At 44.8% G+C, this 26,141-nt stretch overlaps 1 protein-coding gene across 1 annotated transcript in view; it reads right to left on the bottom strand.

The window, feature by feature from the left end:
- Window positions 1-11,184: 11,184 nt before the first annotated feature.
- Window positions 11,185-26,141, bottom strand: part of LOC136571025 (polypeptide N-acetylgalactosaminyltransferase 18-like) — a 49,972-nt gene continuing 35,015 nt past the window's right edge. The window contains exon 9 of the mRNA XM_066571433.1: window positions 11,185-11,664. Within this exon, the coding sequence (XP_066427530.1) occupies window positions 11,518-11,664 (147 nt within the window). The 3' untranslated portion in view covers window positions 11,185-11,517. The remainder of the gene's footprint in view (window positions 11,665-26,141) is intronic.

Raw genomic sequence — 26,141 nt, 5'->3', positions numbered from 1 at the left:
ACTGCTCTGCCCTGCGCACCTCAGCACTGTGATCAAAAGTGAGACTTTCCTTTTACGTGGCCTAAGGGGCCACATCTTGCCTACCCTCATCTCCAGAGACAACTCAACCCCCCCCCCCTCAGGAGCCCCGACCCAGGACCCCACTTTCATCCCCTCTGTGGGTCGTAGCCCTCAACTTATCTCTTGGACATATGGAGATGCCAGTCCATGTCAGGTGCGAAGGAAGGCCGCCTCGCCAGCCGGGAAGGTCCTGCTGGCACCGGGCTGGTGTCTCTTAGACAGCTATATCAAAGGAAACCAAACATCAATGCCAGATCGTGGCACCACATCGGCCAAAACCCCACAAGCCTGCTACTCACCGTGCTCCTAAGAACGCTCAGCTGCTTGGGCCGCACGCTTCGGGCACGCTCAGAGACCGAGGCCGTCGTCACAGTGGATGCCTGGGTTAAGAGGACAGGAGGGGACGTGGCATTGCTGAAAACTGAGCGGACCCTCGCTCCTCCTCCCTACTTCCCTGACTCACCGCAACTCCACGGCAGTTCCTGATGGCTGCCCGGAACGCAGGGCTCGCGAGAGCGGCAAACCCGGTCCGTCGGCCCGTTGGGGATGGGAGCTTGGCATGCTCCGAGCAGATGGCCTAAGGAACAAACACGAGAATGGAGACTTAGACTTGCCCCAGGAATTGAGACCTCAGCAACAAGCAAGGCTACTGCTCCTCACTGCTCACCTTACCCTCTTGAACTTGACTGCTGAGATCCAGCTATACTTCCTAAAAATAAAGACAAAGAACAGTGCTGTAACAGGGCCACACTTGACACTCCCCCCGCACAGACAAATGGTGACGGACCTGCTCAGGGGAACCCCCTCACCCAGGATGGGGTGCTCTGCCGTGGATGCAATGCATCTGCACCTGCAAGAGAGTTAGAACATATGTCAAACACCTGCAGGATGACTCAAAAGCTGCAAACACCTTATATCAATCTAGGAACAGCATCTAGAGTCCAAGTACACCCCACATGAAAAATTTCAACCCCCCAGGGCTTGTCCTATTACACCAGGCTATGCGGCAGGGCAGAGCAGCTCCGGCACAAATATGTGCGGACACCCGTGACACAGGACACACAGGACACGACAAACAATGGACACACAACACAGACAGAAATCTCTTGGCAAAAAGGATTACTGCGAGCACCGAGAGCATGCCAAATGAGATGACAGAGGTGAGACTGATGGCAAGCTGATGTGGCTCAGAAAACACTGAAGGAAGAAGATGCTAACTGAATGATTTATTCCAAGAACTGCAAAGATGGATGCCCGAGAATCCTACGGTCAGAAGCCTCTACCTGTCCTCACATTCTTTCAAGTCCTAATCTGCCATAATGGATCCTGGCAGGGCATAGCTGTCCGTACAGCTCAGAACAAGACCTGAAAAGCCATCTGACCGGATGCTTCGAAAAAGAGTTGCTATTCTGATACCTGTCTGAGCTACCAAGTTAAAAGTTCCATGGCATCGGTGCCAGGGCAAGGAACGCTGAGAGTACAGATGCTAAGACTGGTGCCAAGGTTTCTGACAGGCCCCTCAAAGGGCTATGATAAAAGACATGAGATATCCAACAACACAGAATACACAAAAGACAAGTGACACAATACACACCGGGACTGCTCTGCCCCGCTCACCTCAGCACTGGGATCAAAAGTGAGATTTTGCTTTTATGGGGCCTAAGGGGCCACTTCATGGACACACCTCACCTCCAAACCTACTCACCTCCAAAGCGGACTCAAACCCCCCCCCCTCCCAGTAATTCCCAAACCAGCACCCTGCTTTCATCCCCCCTGGGGGTCGTGGCCCTCTACTTCTCTCTCAGACATCTGGGGATGCTGGTCTCAGGTGCGAAGAAAGGAAACCTCGTCAGCTGGGAAGGTCCTGCTGGCACCGGGCTGGTGTCTCTTAGACAGCTATATTAAAGAAAACCAAACATCAATGCCGGATCGTGGCACCACATCGGCCAAAACCCCACAAGCCTGCTACTCACCGTGCTCCTAAGAACGCTCAGCTGCTCGGGCCGCACGCTTCGGGCACGCTCGGAGACCGAGGCCGTCGCCACAGGGGGTGCCTGGGTTAAGAGGAGATGAGGTGATTTGGCATGGCTGAAACCTGAGTAGACCCTCGCTCCTCCTCCCTACTTCCCTGACTCACCACAACTCCTCAGCACTTGCCGGAGGCCACCTGGATGGCACCTTTAAATAGAAAAGTTCAGGGCTTCATCACCAAGTCCTGTAACGCATCCACAGGGCTCACATTTGCAGGAAACCCGGTGCATCGGCCGGCTGGTGACGGGGGCTTGGCATACTCCGAGTGGATTGCCTAAAGCGCACAAACGAGAATGGAAGCTTAGAGCTGCACCAGAAATTGAGACCTGAGCAATAACAACTACTTCTCTCCACTGCTCACCTTGACTGCTGGCATCCACATTTGCTTCCTAAAAAGAAAGACAAAGAACAGTGCTGTAACAGAGGCATCATTTACACTTCTGCTGCAGAGACAAACGGGGCCTCACCTGCGCGGGGGAAACCCCTCACCTGGGATGGGGCCCTCTGGCACACATTTAATCCATCTGAATCTGAAAAAAAAGTTAGGACAAGACTCAAACTGTTGCAGGATAACTTAGGAGCTCCAGACATCTTGTGTCCATCTACAAATCCCATCTAGAGTCCAACTACACCTCACATTACAAGCTCCCAGGGACTTCCCCTATTGCGCCGGGCTATGCGGCAGGGCAGAGCAGCTCTAGCACAATTGTGTGCGCTGACACCCGTGACACGGGACAGGACGTGACAGACAGGGGGGACACAACAGGGACAGAAAGCTCCTGGCAAGGAAAGTGGCTGCAAGGACTGAGAGAATGCAAAAGGAGATGACCGAGGTGAGACAGATGGCAAACTGATGAGGCTCAGAGAACCCTGGAGGAAGATGCTGGCTGAAGGATTTATTCCAAGAACTGCAAAGATGGATACCCAGGAATCCTACGGTCAGAATCCTCTCCCTAACCTCGCATTCTTACAAAGCCTAATCCGTTGAAATGGAGCATTGAGGAGCACGGCTGTCCGTGCAGCTCAGAACAAGACCTGAAAAGCCACCTGACTGGATGCTTCCAAAGAGAGATGCAATTCTGATGCCTGTCGGAGCTCCCGAGTCAAAAGGTCAATGGCCTGGGTACCAGGCCAAGGAATGCAGAGACTACAGATGCTAACAATGATGCCAGGGTTTCTGCTAGGCTCCTCAAAGGCCTAAGGTAAAGGACATGACACATCCAACCACACAGTACACTCAATAGACAATTGACACAATACACACCGGCACTGCTCTACCCTGCGCACCTCAGCACTGAGATCAAAAGTGAGACTTTGCCTTTATTTCCCCCCCAAGCCTAAGGGGCCGCTTCGTGGACACCCCCGTCTCCAAAGCAGACTCAGAAACCCCTCCCGGTGGGTCCCTGCACTGCGCCCTGGTTTCATCCCCTCTGTGGGTCGTAGCCCTCTACTTATCTCTCAGGCATCTGGGGATGCCGGTCTGTGTCAGGTGCAAAGGAAGGCTGCCTCGACAGCTGGGAAGGTCCTGCTGGCACTGTTGTTAAACAGCTTCCTGTTGTTTCTTCGTCTGCTCCAATAAAGTAAACAAAATATCAATGCATAACCTCAGCAGCACATTGGCCAAAACCCAACAATTCTGCCACTCACTCTTTTCCCAAGAATGCCCGGCTCCTGGGGCCACACGCTTCAGCCACACTCGGAGGCTGACGCCATCGTCGTGGGTACGCCTGGGCTAAGAGGAGACGAGGTGATGTGGCGCTGCTGAAACTGAGCGGAGCCTCACTCCTCCTCCCTACTTCCCTGACTCACCGCAACTCCTCGGCCATTGCTGAAGACTACCCTGGTGACACCTTTAAACAGAAAAGGCAGAGGCTTCATTGCCAAGTCCCGCGATACTTCCCCAGGGCTCGGGAGAGCGGCACACCCGGTGCGTCGGCCGGTTGGTGACTGGGGCTCGGTGTACTCCGAGTGGATTGCCTAAAGCGCAGAAACAGGAACAGATGCTTAGAGCTGCACCGGAAAGTGAGACTTGAGCAATAACAACTGCTTCTGTACTCTACTCAATGCTCACCTTGCCCACCTCACCGTGACTGCTGATGTCCAGCTTTACTTCCTAAAAAGAAAAAGAACAGAGCTGTAACAGAGTCACACTTTACACTCCCCCTGCAGAGACAAATGGTGACTGACCTGCTCGGGGGAACCTCCTCTCCCGGGATGGGTGGATGGATTTTGCCCTGGATTTTATCCTCCTGCGTCTGAAAGAAAGTGAGGACAAAAGTCAAAGGGCTGCAGGATATCTTCACAGCTCCAAACATCTTCTGTCTATCTAGGAATATCATCTAGAGTCCGGCGACACCCCACAAACTGCCTGTCCCTGAGCCTTGTCCTCTTGCAGCAGCCTCTGCGGCAGGGCAGAGCAGCTCCGGCACAAACATGTGCAGACACCCGTGACACAGAATGTGACAAATGGGGGGACGTTAAACACGACACATGATGCTTGTGGTGAGGGCCTCGAGGGGAAAAGGCAAAAGGGACCCCAAAGACACAGTAGGTAACACGGTACACCGGACAACACGACGTGGACCGGAACTGCTCTGCCCTGCCCGCCTGCACGCTGCCATCAAATGTGGACTCTCTCCCTTTAGCTGTCCTAAGAGGCCCCTTGGAAAAGATTGCTTTTCCCTCTGCTAATTTTAAATCTGTCCCAAGAACTCGCAACCCGCTACTCTCCCTTCTCCAGGCCGTGGCCCCCGACTTATCTTTTGGATGATCGGCGATGTGAATCCACGTTGCACCTGAAATGAGTCTGCCTCGGAGGGCCCCGTGATCACCTGTTAGCCTCTCGGTCAGCTACAATAAAGAAAACCAAAACCAACGTATGAGTTCAGAGTTATGTGGGCCAAATCCCAGCAAGTCAGCTACTTGCCCTCTCCTGAGTGTGCCTGGCTCCTTCAGGCTCCACCTTCATCCTGATTCCAAGGGTGTGACCTTTATTATCAGTGGCACCTGGGTTAGAGAAAAGCAAAGTTAAATGGCATTCCTGTGAGTGCAGTGGATGACCTCGTGTGAGGAAGACATGGGAATGCCTCTGCTATGCTTCTGAAAAGCCTTGTGTGGGGGGGCCCTCAGATAAACACCCTTTCTCACCCTGCTGCCTGCAAACCCCCCTGCCCCCCAATAACTCCTAACTGGATACCTGCTCACCCTCCCTCTCCCAGTCACAACCCTCAACTCACCTGAAGCCTCAATCTCAAACATCATTTTTGACACTGGGCAGATGCCTCCTGTGACATGATGAATCTGCTGAAAGAAGTGCTGTGCTTGACACAACCTGGGATCTCTGGAAGCTGTGCACCTCCTAAAAACAATAAAAACACAAAACAAGAACAAAACCAGTAATTGCAAATGCGCTTTATCACCCCTAAACACAAAATCCAAAATCGTCACCTTAAATACTCCCTGTATTCCATGCCATTTTCTTCACAGGATCTTCCAAGCCTCTGTTGCTTTAGATGCCCAGAAACACCTGCTGAAAGCAAGCTGAGATAAGCTGAAAGAGCCTCTTCACTGAAATGACAGGAGAGCCCTTACCCCAGCACATCCCAGAGAGGGAATGAAGCCCCTCAGCAAAGGCTGGGGTTAATATACCCCGATGGTGCCCGCCTCCCATTCCCATGATGCCTGGGAAAAGGGAGGGGGCTAATCCCACCAAATATAAAAGCCCCCAGAGCAGCTGCAGCTGTTTGGCTCCTCTGACTCAAATTCAAAGGGAGGAAAGGCCTTGTTATAGAAGAAAGCTCTTCAGAAAAATAGCAGTGCTTTCTTTTTTGACACAACTACTTGGACCAGAAGAATAGAAAAATGGTAAGATATAAAGCATTGTGTTTAGGTAGCATACCTAGATAAATTGGGTAATTTGCTGTTAACTTACATAATTATTCTGTGTTTAACAAAAGCCATCTAATAAATTAACACCCAAAACTCCAGCAGCCCAGCTGGCCCTACCAAATCTCTCTGTTGATACATACAGTAAACAAAACCAAAATCCCAGGAATACCTACCAGAAGTCTAGGAAAGAAACCTCTTGAAATTAATCCTACCTCAAATACAAACCAACCCATCCAGAAAGGTAGCTTCACTCAAAAAACTATTTACACAGAGTTAATAAGACCAAGAAATAAAACAACACACCATCTACCACCAACAAATACAACAGTGAAGGAAAAAACCCACGTTTTTTTCTTTTTTTTATTTCAACTAACTTCCTTTATTAGCTCGAACCAAAGATTTTGCCAGGGCTGTAACAACAACAACTTCTTTTTCTTCTTTTCCTTCTGGAATGTCCCTTCTCCTTCCCAAATTCCTTACAACTTCTGAGTTTAAATCCAAGCCAAAAGCAAAATGCGTGCACTTGTGAGTCCGGTGCTCCTGTCAGATTCTCTGTCTCACTCCACATCTTCTCACACTTTCAGTCTGAACGCTGTCCTGCCCTGATGAGTTTGACAGAAGCATTGGCACATGTTAAGAGAGCATTTCCCTCCCTCCCTGCCTCCCTCGCCAGAGCTGGTTTCCTTAGCGCATTTCAATCGATCCCAAGCCCGCAATGATGCGCGCTCACCCTCAAGGCTCACAGCAAGCACGGAGCAGCTCAGGCTGACTTGGCTCCAGGGCTCCGTGCCTTGGATAGCTGAGAAAACTTCCCATGAGCCTCTGTCCCAAGACATTGGAATGCAATTTCCCTGCGCATTTGGTGGCAGCTTTGGGTCCCTCTGGGGGACGGCACCCAGCGTGACCCCCGCCCCTCGCCCGCCCCCCACCTGCTCCTGCACCGCAGTGGGGCTCCCTCTCCTGGGCACCTTGGGGTGCCCCCAACGGCATCAGAGCCCCGAGTCTTCACCCCCCCCCCCTTTTCCTGACCCCCAAAGAAGGCTCAGAACGAGTCCGACTGCCCTGGACAGCAGCGCAGCGCTTCCCCCAAGCCCTTTCCCAGATGATGAAATCTCCATGTGATTCAATCTCTCCTAGGAAAATTCAGTCAAGGGTTTAATATCTGAAAGCTTTACTCTCAAGAAGAATTATTTAAATTTGCCATCCTTGACAGGAGTTGTGATTGTGAGACCAAGTAGAGGAAGTCATGCTACGGAACAATAAAATGATTTAAATATGAACTGGTTCAAGCCTGAACTGACACTTTGAACGCTTCTGTCTCTCTGCTAAAAAAACTGGGTGTAAGAGAGGGGTTTTTCTTTAACTTTGTTCATTGCTAAATACACAGAAATCTAACATTGAAGTGCCTAGGCACAATACACACAGGTTAGAAAAATGGAGGTGGTACACATTGCATTCAGCTGCAGGCAAAAGGATTAGCTATCTCACACATACCCAATGTGCCTTCCAAGATATTCAACTGAACTTTGGACTCTGATTTCTAAGAACAGGAAAGTGAGGCAGATTAGGAAAGTGATGCCTGCCAGAAATGTAAAGCTAGCTTTGATACAGGTTTGGTGGTTTTGTGGTGTTTTTTTCCCTCCTGCAATGCATGCCCAGGTAAAAGGTGTTCAATAGCAAAGCATGTGAGGCACACTAAAAGTCAAGGCAATTCACTTCTTTAGTGTGATGATCTTTCTTCATCTCTTAATAAAAGAAGCTCTCTCTGAATGGCTGCCAGATCTGATGAGATATGGTCAGCAAAAATGCCTAAAGCACGAGACCTGTTTTGGAAAGTGCTGCCCATGCACAGCTTTTGATTCTTGTCTTTGCACTGCTTGTGTTGTACTTTTTCTACTGTTTAGAAAGGTCTCAGCATCCAATATTGGTGGCAAGGTCCTTTTTGTGCAACAGGATGCTTTTTGTGGTTGTCAGTGCTTCTTCAAGGTGATCTGTCCACAAGTTTGGGACATATTTTTAGAATCTCCTCTTTAATTGTGAGCATTTCCAGAGCATTTAACTCAAGTGATACTTCTTGTGTTAACAGCTGAACAATGTCTATGAGAATACAGAAAACTATAAAATAATGGTAAATCACAAAAATATGATGCACAGAAAACCCTTATTAACAGATGCTGAAAATAAGAATGTAACCTTTGGTGGCTTGTTTTGAATTTGAACGAGTGCTCTTGTCATCTGCAGCAAAATATTCCTAACTGGTATGAGAATAACTGGCATTTATGGGCACTTAAATATGGTTATTTACTATCTGTGTTTGCAGAAAATGGGCAGATCTTCCTGAGGTTACCTGTTGGTATGCCACTTCTAGAGCAGATGGGGAAATAAAACACTGAAATCAAGTGATTTTAGCAATGAGAGAAAGTAAGGGACTATCAGTCCAAATGACAAGCTGGAGCTCACAACATTCTTTGTGTGTGCTTACAGGAGCTTTGGTTCTCTAGGAGTAAGAAAGAGTCTCTACATTAAAATGTTTGCCTGCTATTGTTCGTTAAAGAAACCCCAAAACTGCCACCCACACAGACTTCTGATCAAGAATGTCAGCAGAGTTTAAAGGCTGAACTCTTCATACTTTTAGGCCTGAGCAGTCACCACCTTCTAAACTGTGGTCTAGTTTATTTAGACTACTCAGTTTCTTTCCTTTTAAAATTTGAATTAAAATTTCATGCACCTTTGGCCTTTTGAACTAATATATATTTGTTGTTTTCATATCCTAAGATTATATTCTTCAATTGAAAAACTATCCTATCATATATGCACCTCAAATGAGACTACTTCACTGGAAACAATATATTATCATGAAAAGTATGTTTTTGTAGTGCTAAACAGTTTTCAGCTGGTTTATCACAAAAATCCCCTCAGACTGTTCAGAACAAGACTGAATTCAGGTAAAACTGTCATTTCATGTGACAATGCAAAGCTCATGTTAGCCAGTAAACAACAATACATTGCTTTGCTGTTAAAATGTAGCCATGAAGGACAGACCTGAGACTCAACTTTTGCACTTTTAAGTATTTTTAAAGCAAGGTGTGCAGCAGGGGGAAAATTTAGAAAATCAGTAGAAAATGCACTGTTAGATAAAAGCCTTGCTAATTGCCTCCAGAGCCTCTGTGTGAACACATATTTTGTATTCTGGTTGGAGAAGTTATTGTGGAAAACTTCTAACATTCACTTGAAAAAATGTTGAAAAAGGATCACGTGTTCTGCGTTTTTTGTCAGCATTAAAGATAGCTGCAGTGCAGAAGGTGATCTGTGTAGCAGTGATGTACTTGTGAACCAAAGCTGACATTTTGGTCTCTTATCTGCACGTCTCAAAAGGCTGTAGTTGGAGAAAGTGCACTTTAATGTAATTCTGCTTCTGTTGTGGTTGGCCAGTGAGCTGTCTGTGTACATGCATGCTGATGTTTTAAATATAAATTTACACGTATTTGATGATGTAGAGATATACACACACAAATACACATAATTTAGGTCTGCAAGCAAAATTGTGCAAGCAAAATGATGCTTACAGACACATTTTTACATTGATTGTAAAATGTAAGTATGACCTTCTAAAATCTGTTTCCCTTTATATCTCCAGCTAAATAAGTATTCAGTGCTACCCAGTATAAAATGACATATGACAGCTACTTGCTTAATTATAATTTTTGCAACTACCTCTTGATTACCATACACAAAAAGGCTCAGTGATTAGTTTTGACTGATTAACTTCTGTTTATAAAAGACACAGAAAAAGACACATGGTGTTGGAGGATGAAATTCTGGTCCTTCAGAAAGATGAAGCCAAAGAACCTTCCCCAGCAAAAGAGGACAATCCTAAACCATGCCCTGCACAGTCACTCCCAGCAGATGTTGGCCAGCCTGGAAAGATCAGGCAGGCAAGGATAATCAGGAATTCTCCTGTCAGAGTTCCAGCTGGGAATGACTGGGTATGGTGTCAGGAATCTGTGCTCCTGAAACCTGTAGCTTTGTAAAAGTAAGTATATAAACATATCAATGAATAAATTCCTGGAACCTGGATCCCTTCTGAACAGCCCATCTTCAAAAGTATTACCCAGGGTCTCTGATAGCAACCAAGCCCTAACAGCTTTTCCCTGAGGATGTGGAGATGCTCTGCAGGCTCTCCTCACATCACCAGCACAACTTTTTCCTCCTTGGTGCTGGTGGCTTGCCCCAAGTGCAAATGTGGTGAGAGAACACACAGTGGGAGACCTTGGGAAAGCACCCTAGGTGATATCCTGGCACAAGGGATGATACCTGACAAGATATTTGCTGTCCATAAATATTTAAGCAAGTACCGTAGGAAGGCGGCTTGGGGTGTCTTGCCATGTTCTATTTCCTTTAATTGTCAGTATCTCCTTATCAGCTGGTAGATGTGGTAGGTGTACTGTTATTGTCAAGAAAAACTGATCAAAATATGGGGGAATTTACATACAAATAAAAGCTGCTGGAAATGAACTCTAGTAATCCCAGTGCTCTGGTTTACCTCATCAAATTTCCTCTCCTCACCAGTCTGAGAAGAGATGAAGTGATATGGAATTGCATTCACACCTCCTTCAAGGCAGGAAGAAAAGCAGAGTGAATTCATCCCTTTTTCTCTTGGATGGAGCCACTTTTGCCCAAGTCTGCAGCACCCAGGGAACAACTGCATTAAAAAAAAAAGACTTGTAAGAACAATGAAGAATTGGAAGGAAGGTTCAGCCACTGAAATGGAGACCAGCCCACTGTGAAATGTCAGGGTTTATATTTTACTTTCCTTCCAGTAGCTGCTGCTTTTCTCTTGGGATATTTTTTCCCTTCTTTTTAATAAATTCTCTTCCCTGCCTCACTTGAGCCCTGGAGCTTTCTCTGGGGTTTTATTAAGTGGTACTGGAGAGGAAAAATACTTGGGGACATAACACCTCCACACCCCAGACCTTTCCCCTGTATTTGCACACCGGTACCTACCGTGGCCTAGACAGATCTCTGGAGGGAGAATGGAGAAAATCCTCCCTTGCTGTAGCTGTTGGTGTGCAGGTAGAACTCTTTATCCAAAGTCTGCAGAATTCTGATGCTCTGCAGCAACATGCCAGGATCAGGCTTGGGTTAATGAAGCAATGAAACCAGCACTTAGCTTCCAAATTGATTTCCATGGAGACACCTACCCAGTAACAGTGTTTGGGCTTTTTTATTCAATAAAAGTTTGAGATATAAATATTCTCCATTTGCTTAATATTTACAGTTGTGAAATATTTTAGGATAGCCTACCCATCACCTGTCATTCAGCATCTCTATAAATGTCGTGAAAACATCATTGTGAAATAAAAACTTCTTATTTCCAGCCCACAAACCCTATTTCCACACACTCACAAAATCAAATCAGAGACAAAAAGGGGAGAGAAGGAGCTGGGGGGACGGGGAGCGGGAGGGATACAGTACAGCAGGCGACAATGCAGTACTTGCTACACAGTAGCAAAAGAAATGGGTACAAAATTTAGTCTGCTATAATGACAAGCTTCTCAGGACATTTGTTATGGACCAGCGTTGTCCAGTGCACTTGTGAAGGACCACTTGAAATCCAAATTCATTTTCATTGTTCTCCTGCAATTCCAGGCAGCGCTTGGATTTTCGGTTCTGGATAGGACCTCCCTGTAGAGATTGGGGCAAAAAGAAAAAGAAGAAGAAAAAGAGGGGTTTGTGTTAAACACTGACCTTGTTACATTGCTCCTGCGGGGTAACAGAAGTTATAGAACATTCCAGTGTCCATCTACTGTGAAAACCTTTACAGTTAGAGACAAGGTAAGGATTTGCTGGATTTGGAATAAGGTTCCTTTGTTGCAGGCTGCTTTAATCTCTGATGCAGTTTGCAATAGTCTCAATTGCCTGGTTTCCATTTCAGCAAATGGGATTTCTGGAATTGAGCTGTTTTTCTACCCATGCATTTTAACCATAAAAAAGCCAAAAGCTTTCCTGTTTGCTTGAGTTCCCTGATTTTGTGGTTCTGCTGCACTTCTGAACACCAAAATAAGGCAAAACACAGCTATGGTATGCTGTGTAAATGATAAAATGCAAAAACTCTTTTTTCCTTGAATACTGAAATGTCTTTTATAATCTTTTCTTGCTAATTCTCAGTATTGATTCTGTTCAATTCCCAGCTTAATGCTGCCTTATTAAAGCCTTGCCTTCATTTTTGAGTTGCATCAAGCTTTAAATCTCTGCTATCACACAAAAACCTATAGACCTCAATTACAATTAAATTGTCATGCAGGTGACATAAATTACATTTCCCCCTCTTTAAATCTATTTTCAGTTGGTTGTCTCCTCCTCTCTCCTGTCTAAGGAAGGCAACAGATAGATAGATAGATAGATAGATAGATAGATAGATAGATAGATAGATAGATAGATAGATAGATAGAGTAGAGTAAATTGCACACAGGTCTGAAAGTGGCTTTCTCTAAAAAGGACCTTGGGCTTGTGTAGAGAATCACTGGCTGAATCTGTAAATCAAAGAAAGGATTTGGTGCAGATTAGTACACCTGAAGTATGGAAGGAGCAGAAGCATTCAAATCGCTTATAGGTACGATGGGAAAAAAGAGTTTCTGTAAAAAACCCAAACTGAATACCCAATTCCATACAAAAGCCCACCACCTCATAGCTCTGTTCAAGTCTGTGTTGTACCTTGTATTATAAAGTCATTACAAAGCAGAAGGACATTGGCACAAACCCCACAGAAAGGCTGTGTGCTGTTCCCCAGCCAGGGGCAGCTTGTGCCACTCAGGGCAGGTTCTGCTTCATGCACACAGGTGGCTGAGGGTCCCCTCCTATCCCACCAGTAATGCTTAGCGAGAACCTTCTCTGAGATGGGACTTCTAAAATAGCATTTTGGACCTGGTTAATGAAATACAGAATTAGGTTTGAAAGCTCCACATTTTAAATATAGCTTTGGACAAGAGGGAAATTTCTAGAATAATCCACAAAAATTTGAAACATGTGGCTTCCATAAATCCTCCTGGTAGGCCTATGTGCAGCCTTGATAAAACTCCCACTGATTACTTTACCAGACAGACAGGCTTGCAGAGGCATTTTAATACGCCTCCATAATGAAATGCTGAATGAACTGTATTTTCCCACTGCTGTGTAACTGTTATTGACATTTGTATTAATAACAGTAGTTAAATTTGGCTTCCTGGTGGGAAAATAAACTCCAAACTATCCAAAAGTAATAACACTGCATGACATACAAGAAATTTGAAGAAACTAGGATGAAAATTTTTTCAGTTCTGTATTAGATGCCATTTCTTGTCTTATCCTAGACACTCACACTTTATCCCTGCCCCTCCACTCATCTCATTCCCCCATTCCCTTTGTTACTTTGGCCTTCTGGAGATGACTGTAGTGAGGTCGATTTTTTTTTCTCCAAGTTAATTTAATGAGCTCTGAACCAGATTATTCACATGTGAAACTCTGAGGTAATGGATATTTTCTCACTGTGAAAGGAACAGTTATCCTGTTTTCTTCCAGAATAACATTTCCATCCTTGATGAAAGCTGTAGAGTGTGGTTTTCCACTGGGGAGACTCAGTGTTGCATGGCACCCAGGCTCAGCTCTCTTGGCTTAAACTGGCAGTTGGGAATTACACCTTACAAGTGTTTCTGCCTAAAGCCAAAATCAAGATGAACTTCCCTGTGTTCTCAGCTGATGCTGGAGGTGCTTGTGTCGCTGTTAGCTATGTAAAGCAGTTTTGCATCTTCCATTTATTGGTTGTCTCTCATCCGACTTCTGGTGCTTGAGACATTCTCAGCTTGGAACCTGCACTGGAAGCTGAGGAAAGTTGTCCCAGTTTGTCTTGTTAGAAAACTACCTTAGTTGGGGTCCATTATTTGCCTGATTTCTGGACTTGGGATATGACTCTGTGCATGGCACTCTTAGGCTTCTCCTGTAATTTCTAATTTACTGGCGTAAGAACAGGAACAGAATTCCTTCTCTCCATGTTTTTGTGAAGTAGAGCACTTGGAGCTCTGTTAGGTAGAGGAAGGCACAGGGTTAAAACTTAAAGACTGCCATGAGAAGTTGGAATTTTTCTGCTTAATTCCCATTTGTGTCAGTGGTTAAGGGTTTCTTTCACTTGAATGGGCTGAAATGCCATGTGGATTTGGGGGTGGAGGAAGGAGGATGTTCACTGTGGAGACAACGTTTTTTCCTTTTTTCTAAATTTTGTAGAGCAGACCTAGGTGTTATAGTAAATGTGTTCATGAGAAACACTAATACAGGCAGCTACACAAACTAAGTGTAAACCATTCCTAAGGAAAAACAAAACAAACAAGCAACCAAAAAACCATATTAAAAGCCCCCTCACACTCCTTCACTCTCTCTGAAGTGCCCTCATGTAAAATCTGGCTTTTATTTAACAGAAACAAGTGAGGTGGGAGATAAAAAGCCAAGGAAGCTCTTTTTGATGTGGGGAAAGTGCTCTGCATTGGCTACTGAAAACCAGCCTGCTGAGTACATTGGAGCTGCTGTATGGAATACACAGAGACACCAAAATTAAGTAGTGGTTCATGTGTGTGAATTGAGTATTGCAGGGAGCACAGATGCTTCTAGCAAGATGTGCCTTTTTTAACCACAAAAGGGAAATGTGAAGGCTCAAGCCCTGTGAGGAGCTAAGCTGTTCTGTTTCCAAGAGATGAGAGGCCTGTGCAGAGCCACTGCCTCAGCCTTCAGAGTGGGTGCAGTGCACACTTTACTCAGAGTCATTAAGAAAATTCAATCCTCCCCAAAGAGTTAGGCCCAAACATTCTGCAAGTGTTTTGAAAGCCAGTGGCTGCACTCTGCCCCGGGGGCTCTGGTGAAATCCAGCTGTGGTGTGAGGACGGGGCTGCAGCACAGCTGGATGAGCACTCCCAGCTCACCTGCACCGCAGCTCTTCAGGGAACTGGGCAGATCATTTAAACCCCCACAGAGCCACTTGTTCTCCTCTGCACGGGGCCTTGAATGTGTCCTACAGCAATGGCCTGGGGTGCAGCAAGGAAGAAAGGCAGGATGAGCACTGCTGGCTCTCAGACCCACAGAGACAGGGAGGAACAAGAGCAGAGCCTGGTTCAGCTCTGCCTCTGCTTTGGCTTTAGAACTGCTCTGAAGTACAGGGAGGAAGGTTTCTATACTCAATTCACACACATTACTTAAAATTTCCTGTTATTTTTCTACTTACTGTGTTTGTTTTCACCCCTTCATATGCCCAATCCAAGCCTGGGACAGTGGTACTGTCCTGTCAGCTCTGGACTGCTGACAGTGCACCTAATACAGGTTGCAAAGCCTGAACTAGTGAGCTGTATAAGGATTAAAGCACACAAACCGAGTAACTCCAGAAAAAAAATGAGCAGGCAGGACTGAGGCATCAAAAGCTAACACTGTCTTGTGCTCCTCTAACTGGCCTGGCCTCCAAATTCCAGCATTCCTGAATGGTTTCTGCAGTCTGTTGTCATCATTAGCATTTGGAACCCTAAAGCCAAATGCAGGCAAAGGTGCCCTTTAAGTTAATTATTTTTTTGCCTTTTTTTATAGTAAGCAGTTATCCAAACTTGTATAAAACTCTCATAATTGGATTTACTGCATGCTTGGCAAAAGGGTTTATTGTGTTACTACACTTCATGCTCACTGAAAGGAGAGATGCCCATCTGGGTTCCTTCCCCCATTCCAGGCAAGATCTCTACTTTCCAATTTAAAGGCAAAAATTGATAGCCTAGAGTAATGTCTTTAATCATGAAACATTAAACACAATTCTGTAGACTGAAAGAAGTTTCAAGAGGCATTGTGGGCAATTGAACAGAATTAGGATTAAGATCACTGATGATGAGAGACAGCTCAATGGCAGTAGGAGTCTCAAGAGGATAAATAAGCATCCAGGTCAACTCTTCTGTAAAAAATGGACTGAACGTGTCAGCACTAACAGGTTTGACTGGGAACTGCATGGTTTTTGCAAAGCAAATTGAAGCAATTCCTGTGAGAAACACAAATGCTCTCAGCTCCTGCTGGTACCCAGACACACAGAAGGCTGACTGGGTGATTTGTAAGTGTACTGTTAATGCCAACACTGTCCCAAGTCAACATCCTGGTACACAGAGTGGAAAGCAACGCTTCTGACTTCCTTCAGAGTTACTGCACTTTCTGCATTTCTACTGGATGGAAGGGGTTTCCTTCCCAGTCCTTCACTAAAGCAGAATTTATCCAGTACCATGGCATTTAAGGACACCATCTGCTGTGCCTGCAAACCCTTGCAGTACAAAGTTGTGCAAAGCAATCAGACAGTTTAGACATGCTAGTTTTTGCTGAACTGTTCTATGGGATCTTTTTTGGTTTACTGGGGGTGGTGGATGCACAGTTACCAAACCTGATCACTCTGTCAGACCCGGTCACTTGCAGAGAAGAAGGATGAGGGCTGGAGGTTGTCAGCACTACTGCAAATCAGACTGAGGCTGTTTTTAAGGACTTACTCTAAAGCGAACACTTTTCCTTTCAGAGTTTACACCTGCTTTTTGCTCATCATATTAAAGCTCCTGTTATTCTGCCTGAAAGAGAAAAAACATGCTTGCCTAAACATGGATTTTTCAGAAAAAGGTCCTTAAAGGTTAATAAGTATATCCAGCCTCCTATCACATACACTGTATAGATCACTGCATTCTCTAGTCTATTAATTTTCTATGTGGACCTCAACCAGTGACCTCAAATATTTACATGTTCACTCTGCCTTTGAGGCAGAAACTCTAATCTTTGCTGTTGCTTTGATACATTTGAATCAAAGAATTATGGTGAGGTGTATGAGACAATCTCCACTTCAAACAGAACACTTGATCTCCTTGTGCATTTCCCAGGAATACTGGGCTACATTTTCAGTGACTCTTAGTACACCAAATTTAAACCTAAAGAAAATTACTCAAATTATACAAAATATATATATATTTTTTTTTTTCCTCCGTGTGATTCACCTCTGTATGGATGTGGAAGCAATAAGAAAATGTTCACAGGAAGAAGGGAATAATTTATCCCATCCAGTAATTTATGCATTTTCAGTATTGCCCATTTCTTAGAAATATTGGCTGATGTTATTCAGTTTAAATTTTCTGCTTTTTAGCTGTATAAAGGACACAGATATATATAACATAGAGGAAATGAATTAACTTCTTCTTGAATGCAAAGAAATATGACAAATTTTCCAACTCTTTGTCTAACAGGTGTGCTGGAAGTAAAGCAGGCTCTTTAACATATCTTTTCCTGTTCAAATGTTTCATCAATTAACTTGAACTATTTTAATTCAAATATTTCTCACTGAAGTATATTGATAGCTGCCCTTACTCAAACACAGGCTTCCTAATATATTTTAGATGAGTACTGTGAAAATGAGGTGCATTTAACTGCTTTTATGTATATGAAGTATCATATACAGCAGGTTCATATATTAAAAATATATTGTTATCTGTTCAGCTATTTGGATCTTTATTTAAAGGGTAGCTAAGCACATGAGAATTTTTACAAGACTCACTTAAAATCTGAATTCATTTTTCCAGTACTAAACAAAACTAATTATGATGTACAATGAAAACTTAAGTAGTGTTATAGTAGGGATCAGCCAAACCATTTCTTAAGGGAAATGTAAACTCTTTCCCTCCTCCTGCACTCAAGTTCTGTTGTCAGGTAGCCACCCAAGCGCTGACATCCACTTGCTGGTACTCAGTGTGTAAATACTGTGAAACATCCTCTGACAGAGGGATCAGGCACACCATTCAACAGTTACACAGCTTCAATGTCTACATCACAATTTTGTCTCATTCCTTTCCCAAGACATCTGAGTGTTCAGGTTTTACATGATCATAAATGCTACATTTTCCTAATGCTGCACTAAATTTTTAATACTGCAGCTGTGACAAATCAAATGAAGCAGCCTCATCTGCATGTCCAGAGCAGGATTTAATAACTAGACATCTGTGCAATCATTTTCTGTTTTCTTTACTCTAGATTGGATGGTCTGATTTGCTTACTCTCTCCAGGATGTAGAAATACACTATACTGTTAATTGAGGTATTAAAATAAAAGCAATTAAACCTGGTACAAGGAAATGCAGCTTCATTCAGAGAATGTAATTGGAATAGAAAAAAAATTAGAGAGATGCGGCATAAAAATCAGAAATGGAACACGTGGATCTATACCTATCACTAACATTTCTCCACATATAAAAAAAAATATCACAGATTTCTAACAGGTTGCAGTCCTGGTAATAGCAAGATTAGGAAAATAATAACTTGGAAATAATTAAATTCAAGCCTTTACTGAAATACCAAGAAGCTCTTCAGGATATCACAGCTGGAAATGTGTTTCACTACAGAAAATTGGGATAAGACTACAAAACGAGAAGTTTTGGAGAAGAATACATTAGCCAGACTAAGATATTTTACAGAAAGTAAACATGAATTATTATTCTATCAGCAGTGGCCAGGAAATCTTCCTGACATGCTAGAAAAACACGCAGAAACAGCTATTCTAGGTCTATGATGAGATTTTTGTAATTAATTATTGAACACTGTCTCAGGGCTGGGGGGTGGCTGTGGCAGAGTGGAAAGCAGATTAAAAAGGGAATCCTTTATCCCTACATGGCCCTGATAACGATGGGAAATGCAGAACTTAGAGCTGCATGCATTGTTTGGTTTTTATGTGGCAGCAAACCCAGATGATGCTGTGTTGTGTTGATGTTCTGAGAGCCAGGGTTACCTGGCAAGCCATTTCTGAAAAGGAAGGACTGGCTTGATGCCCTGCAGCTGAGGATGCTGTGCTGGGCTTTTCTGACCACAGCTGTCCTGAGTAACCCCTACCAGCACTCAGGAAGAACTGCCTGTTTGGGAACTTGAAGGAGTAAGCTGCAGAGATGCATGCTGATGAGGGATGATTCACAGATGGGTATTTCTGATTTTATTTTCCTCATCACTAAAGGGGATGATGTTCACACTTGTCTTTTGTGTCTTCCCTTGCCCTAATCTGCCTGCTTATGCTACTGGGCAGCACTCAGAAACCTCCATATGCAGAACCCACCACATTCAGTGCTCACTGGCTACTTCGTGCTCCAGCTCTGACACTCAAGCACTAAACGAGAACTTAAGATGTGTTTCTAAACCATGTCAGCTCACAGCAACAACTGCTACATTTTATACTCCCTCTAGTACAAGAGTTGGATATAGGCAAATCCTGCATTTTAAACACTTCTGGAGTCATATCTGAGACTTAACCTATGGAAAATATCCAAAGTTAATGCTTTGCCCAATGTTTTCTGCAGGGTAATTCTTCTCTAACTAAATCCAGAATTCTTTCCTATCTTTTCATTTATTGTGCCATGCAACAGCTGCTTTTGTAGTGAAACAATACCTTGATACAACCAAGAAAAAAACAGGAGTGCTGGAGACATTTGCTTTATTTGTTTTAGTACTGCATTTTGTGAAACTCTCAGAAAAGTTACCTTTTTCATTCTGAGATTACACAAATTATTTCTGCAAACAACTCAGGCTTGATTTATCTGCTGTGATCTAAGCTGGCTTCAAGATGTTCAAAGTGTAAGCCAGAGGAAGGCAACAAAGCTGTTTTGAAGTGTGATGGACTGTTCAGATGGTGGGGAATTACAAAATACAGTAACATGAAATAAAACCAGGACTTTGCTTAGTAGGGGAATGGACATTAGTGGGACCTGCCTTTAGTGTTCCAAAGTATGCATACCTGTGAATAGCAGTGAGGAACTGGTGAACAAAGCTTCTAAGGAAAAAATAAGTGTTAGGTTAAAAATTTGCTACAGCTATGGTGATTTATCAGAGTACAGGAAACCTGTTGAATTCCCTGTCTCAGACATCAGTGCTCAGTGACTGACTAGATGTTTTTGATGGCTGAGTTAATTTTAAGAGTGCTGATAACTCTTTTTAGGCATGCTGAGATGATCATTCAGACAAACCAAGCCTCAATCTTCTCGAAGAGAGCAAATCAGGGGTCAAGAAGGAAATCCTCCTCTTGGACTTACAGTGACTTGCTGGCTCACAACAGCTCATTTCTGTGAAACAGCAAGCACTGCCCATTGCCTGGGACAGTCTTCTGGAGTAGGTAAATAATCCACTAAATTAATTTTGTGATCTGTGATGCAGCAAATTGTATATTCCTAGGTTTTGCCTTCCTATTTGGTTTTAATAAAAGTAATATCACTGTGGTACCTGGAATTACAGAAGTGTCCTTTTAGATCACTGAGTTCAACTATTAATTCAACACTATCAATTTCATAACCAAACCAAACCATGTCCCTAAGTGCCACTTTTAGGTGTCTTTTCAATATCCAGGAATGGGGACTGCACCACTTCCCTGGGCAGCCTATTCCCCTGCCTGACAACCCTTCCCTGATATCCAATCTAAACCTCCTCTGGCACAGCTCGAGGCCATTTCCTCTCCTCCTAGCACTGAGAAAAGATACCAACACCCACCTGGCTACAGCCTCCACTCACAAAGAGCAATGAGGGCCCCAGGAGCCTCCTTTTCTTCTGACTATACACCCCCATGCCACCATGGCATTTTTTGAAAAATCCTCTTTGCCCAGGATTTTCTCCTGGGAAGCTGAGAAGCCTCAGGGAGGAATGAAAACAATAATTATCTGATGGCTGCTCCTGTGTTTGCTGCTTTGGAATGTGGCTTGGGCATTGTTTACCAACAGGTGAATGTTTGACTAGTTCCATGTGAATTGTTTTAATTTAATGACCAATCATGGTCCAGCTGTGTTGAGGCTCTGAGGAGTCTCAAGATTTTATTATTATTCATTCTTGTGAAGCCTTCTGATGTATCCTTTCTCTTTCTTTAGTATAGTTTTAGTATAGCATTCTAGAATAGAATAGAGTAGAATAGAGTAACAGCATAGCATATCATAATAAATCAGCCCTCTGAGAACATGGAGTCAGATTTTCATCTCTCACCTCGTCCTGGGGACCCTCACAAACACCACATCCCCATCTCCCTCAGCCTCGTGCTCCAGACCTGTCACCAGCTCTGCTGCCCTTCTCTGGACACCTCCCAGCATCTCAGTGTCCTGCTGACAGTGAGGGGTCCAAACCTATTCACATTCACATCTTGCAGCTGCAGCTCATGCCTAGGAGCACCTCACTGCCTTGTTCTTTCTCTTTTTCTCTCCATGGATGAAAATATTGTTCTAATATAGCACAAGTGATGTGAAGAACACAACTTCACATTGCTATTTACCAGCCTTAGCATAGGTTATACCTAGTTACTCTTCTTCAGCCAGATAAATGAGAAACTCCTTTCAGCACAACTAGGAAACCCAAGATTTTTATATTTTTCCCAGACATGTTAACGGACTTGCAAAGGTTTATGGGGTTTAGATGAGATTATTTGTGAGAAATAACTCCCTTGGAAAACAAAAATACTGAATGATGATTTTATTTCCTTTGTGTGGGTGTTGTATTTAATTAATCTAAGTTTTCTAATCTGAATGCTTCATAAGAAGGAGGCTTAATGCATTTTAACCCAGAAACTGAACTACTTGCAAAGATTCAAACTTTCTGCTAGAAAATTACTCCAAATAGAAAACTGAACTGATACAATGAAATTTGGGTTACCACTAGCTATGGCAATAATTAACAAGTAAATTTAGCATCAGTTGGTAATAACTGCCAAGCAAATCTAACATCAGTTTTTAAAACACAATATTGTATAGTGATATTTCTATTCCATATTTTTTGCATGTTTTTAGCATTTACATTTGCAGTCAAGTACTGGTCAAATTGCAGTCAAAATGGAGAAAGCCTGTATGCATTTAAATTTTTGTACTTCTCCATTCCATTCTGCATAAATGGTACTAAAAATGTTTATAGGTTTTTAGTAAGACATAGTCCATGATGAATAAAAAAGAAATATTTTAATGCACCTTTTTTAAAATTCATATTGTCATATTGAAATATGACAAGAATATTAAGTTACACATTTAGGGACCAATTTATGAGAGAAAAATGCAAATTGAAATATGAACTACAGTTTTGTCATGTCTAAGCAGAACAATGGTTCAGCTTCCTCATCCTCCAGCCATCATTCCTTCTGCTGTTATCCAGTTAGTTCAAATATGAAGTACAGGCAAGCTGGGGTAGTATTTGAGAAAAAAAATCAGCAAAGAAGACCTAAATTTAGAAATGCTGCTGATGCACTGGACCTCTACACCAACGCTGAGCCATGGGGTTTGTGGAAGTGCTCTTTTATGTCTGAGGTTCAAAACTCCACACTTGGCAACACTGGTTACTTAAAAATCAGATTGCCTCACTAAAATACAGGGCTTAACCTGGTCTGTTGGCTCATTGAATGGAATAATTAGGTTCTGTTTTTCTTTATATTTCTCCTGCAGGATCCAAGTCTGAATTTCTTTTAACAGGATCACCATCCCTTTCTGTTCTGAGCTGCCAGGCAAACAGCACTGCCTAATCACACAGCTCTGTAGCAGTACAGCATGGCTTAAGCTACAGAGACATACTGAGAGTATTAGAAATACCACATTAATACAGATTCCTTGTAAATCAATGATGCTGCTTTGCCAGCCTGTGGCTCTCATAGTGGAAGAATCTGATGAAGGGGATGGGGGCCACTGTTCCCTTAGACACACAGAGCTCTGCTGAGATGAATCCCTCTTGTATGCTGGTGTCCTTGGCTAATGGATGGGATGCAAACAGGAGTGGACATCACAATTTGGCTGCTCTGTAATGGTGTTGGGCTCTGCTTCTGCATGCTGTGTGCTCAGCAAGGGGGCATCTGAAATTGGTACAGAGATCCTCTGCTTGCTCCCCAGCCCACCAGATTCATCTGGCTGTGCAGCTGCATTCCTCTGCTTCTCTGGGCTGTGGCACTGGGTAACCTAGCGCTGCACTACCTTTATTTTCATTAGATAAAGGTGGGTAAGAGAAATTTAAAGGCAAAAGCCTTTAGGAGGAACGAGACGTAAATTCAGTCATTTTAAGGTCTATTGTTTCTTTATACAGCTAAACAGACCTCCTTATCTAACACCTATTTAAGTAAGATCTAAATCATCATATTTATCTGAGGAATACCTGTAACAACTCAGTAATTAATATGCTTGTCTGTCTTCCCTTTTCCTTCATAAGCAATTCCTACTATGACATTTAGGAAATACATTTTGTAACTACAGCCATCAGCAACTAATTTCATTTACAATTTCTGGCCATAGCATAAACCACTCCCTCCAGGCATTTATGAATGGGAAGACATCCTGTGGAAACCTTCAGCAGTGACTAGAATCACAGTCCTCCACACCATGCACAAGCAATGTTATCAGAAGATATGGGAACAGGAGGGTGCTGAGAGCAGGCCCTGCACATCTTCTCCCTCCCAGGAGGGATGTGGTGAGTGCCCATCCCTAGAGATGCAGATTCTTCCTACCTTTCTATGGCAACCACACTGGAAGTGGAATTACTGAAATTAACTAAGTATGAAACAGCTGTATAGGATTGACCCCAAGTTTGTAGCTCAGCCTGGTGTCCTTTCTTTTGCCTCTTTTTACACAGAGCTCTCCCCTGTTGCATTTCTCACAACAGCAGAAAGTGAGAGCGTGGCTTGTCTGGTTAGAATGGAATGGTCACATCCCTGTCCAACTGAACAGAAACAGGACAGCTCATGATAAAGAGTAATTAAAGAAAAACTTCCCCTTTTGCCTTTGCTATGCCTCTGGAGGAGCCCTAACGAGGTAAATGAACTTTCCAACTAATCTACTGCCACCCAGGTGAGGTACATAGAGACAAATTTCACTTGTAGGGCAGGCAACTGACTCTGCATCAGCAACAAAGCTGGAAAATCAGATTGGAGACTGAGAGACTTCTTAAAATCCTGCAAATTTGGGATTTGTTCTCTGAAAAACCTGGCTGCAGCACTGAGAATGTACTGCTTCTCCAGAACATCAACAAACCTAATCCTATCAGAGGACTGATATGATGGCCACAAGCAGTTTCTACCAACAGATGTCCTGAGGCCTCACCTGCCCAGGTGCTCTGGCCTTCATTTCCCACAGCCCCTTCTCTGCCACCGACCAGACCCTTTAGCACCATCACTGCAGCAGTCCCAGCAGCTTCACTGAGCTCTGGGGACAGTGACACTGAGCACTGGGGACAGTGACACTGAGCACTGGGCACTGGGCACAGTGACACTGAGCACTGGGGACAGTGACACTGAGCTCTGGGCACTGGGCACAGTGACACTGAGCACTGGGCTCTGGGGACAGCGACACTGAGCACTGGGCTCTGGGGACAGTGACACTGAGCTCTGGGGACAGAGACACTGAGCACTGGGCACTGGGGACAGTGACACTGAGCTCTGGGGACAATGACACTGAGCTCTGGGCACTGGGGACAGTGACACTGAGCTCTGGGCTCTGGGGACAGCGACACTGAGCACTGAGCTCTGGGGACAGTGACACTGAGCTCTGGGCTCTGGGGACAGTGACACTGAGCACTGAGCTCTGGGGACAGTGACACTGAGCACTGGGCACTGGGCACAGTGACACTGAGCACTGGGGACAGTGACACTGAGCACTGAGCTCTGGGGACAGTGACACTGAGCACTGGGGACAGTGACACTGTACAATGGGTACAGAGACACTGCACAATGGGTACAGCTTCACTGAGCTCTGGGGACAGCGACACTGAGCTCTGGGCTCTGGGGACAGTGACACTGAGCTCTGGGGACAGAGACACTGAGCACTGGGCACTGGGGACAGAGACACTGAGCACTGGGGACAGAGACACTGAGCACTGGGGACAGCTTCACTGAGCACTGGGGAGAGTGACACTGCACAATGGGTACAGAGACACTGTACAATGGGTACAGCTTCACTGAGCTCTGGGGACAGTGACACTGAGCACTGGGGACAGTGACACAGCTCTGGGCACTGGGGACAGAGACACTGAGCACTGGGCACTGGGGACAGTGACACTGAGCTCTGGGGACAGTGACACTGAGCACTGGGCACTGGGGACAGTGACACTGAGCTCTGGGGACAGTGACACTGAGCACTGGGGACAGTGACACTGAGATCTGGGGACAGTGACACTGAGCACTGGGCACTGGGGACAGTGACACTGAGCTCTGGGCACTGGGGACAGTGACACTGAGCACTGGGGACAGTGACACTGAGCTCTGGGCACAGTGACACTGAGCACTGGGGACAGTGACACTGAGCTCTGGGCACTGGGCACAGTGACACTGAGCACTGGGGACAGTGACACTGAGCTCTGGGCTCTGGGGACAGTGACACTGAGCTCTGGGCACTGGGGACAGTGACACTGAGCACTGGGCACTGGGCACAGTGACACTGAGCACTGGGGACAGTGACACTGAGCTCTGGGCACTGGGCACAGTGACACTGAGCACTGGGGACAGTGACACTGAGCTCTGGGCTCTGGGGACAGTGACACTGAGCTCTGGGCACTGGGGACAGTGACACTGAGCACTGGGCACTGGGCACAGTGACACTGAGCACTGGGGACAGTGACACTGAGCTCTGGGCACTGGGGACAGTGACACTGAGCTCTGGGGACAGTGACACTGAGCAATGGGTACAGAGACACTGTACAATGGGTACAGCTTCACTGAGCTCTGGGGACAGTGACACTGAGCACTGGGGACAGTGACACTGAGCACTGGGCACTGGGGACAGTGACACTGAGCTCTGGGCACTGGGCACAGTGAGAAATGCTGCTGAGCTGGTGCTTTGTCCCAGCCCTTGGTTCCATGGGAGCTGCTGCTGCTGCCAGCAGTGGCTGCACCTGCTCCTGGCCAAAACCAGCTGACAGCCTGAGGTTTTGCTTTCCTCATGCTTCATGATGCCAAAGCAGCTTCCTTGAGACCATGTTTCGAATAATATTTTACTAAAATTCTGACCTTTTTCTACCAAATAATTCTTGCCTCTATCTCCTCTGCCTTATGTAATTTCTGATCACTTACTGGGCTTTTTGCTGGAAGCTCTGGTTTGGTTCTGATTAAATGAAAAAGTGATGAGACAGACTGAACTAGGTGAGCTATCAAACACCTAGAAAACATTCCAGCATAAA

This window comes from Molothrus aeneus, unplaced genomic scaffold, assembly GCF_037042795.1.
Source record: "Molothrus aeneus isolate 106 unplaced genomic scaffold, BPBGC_Maene_1.0 scaffold_52, whole genome shotgun sequence".
Lineage (NCBI taxonomy): Eukaryota > Metazoa > Chordata > Aves > Passeriformes > Icteridae > Molothrus > Molothrus aeneus.
Note: the sequence above shows the minus strand (reverse complement) of the source record. Positions and strands in the feature narration are given on the sequence as shown.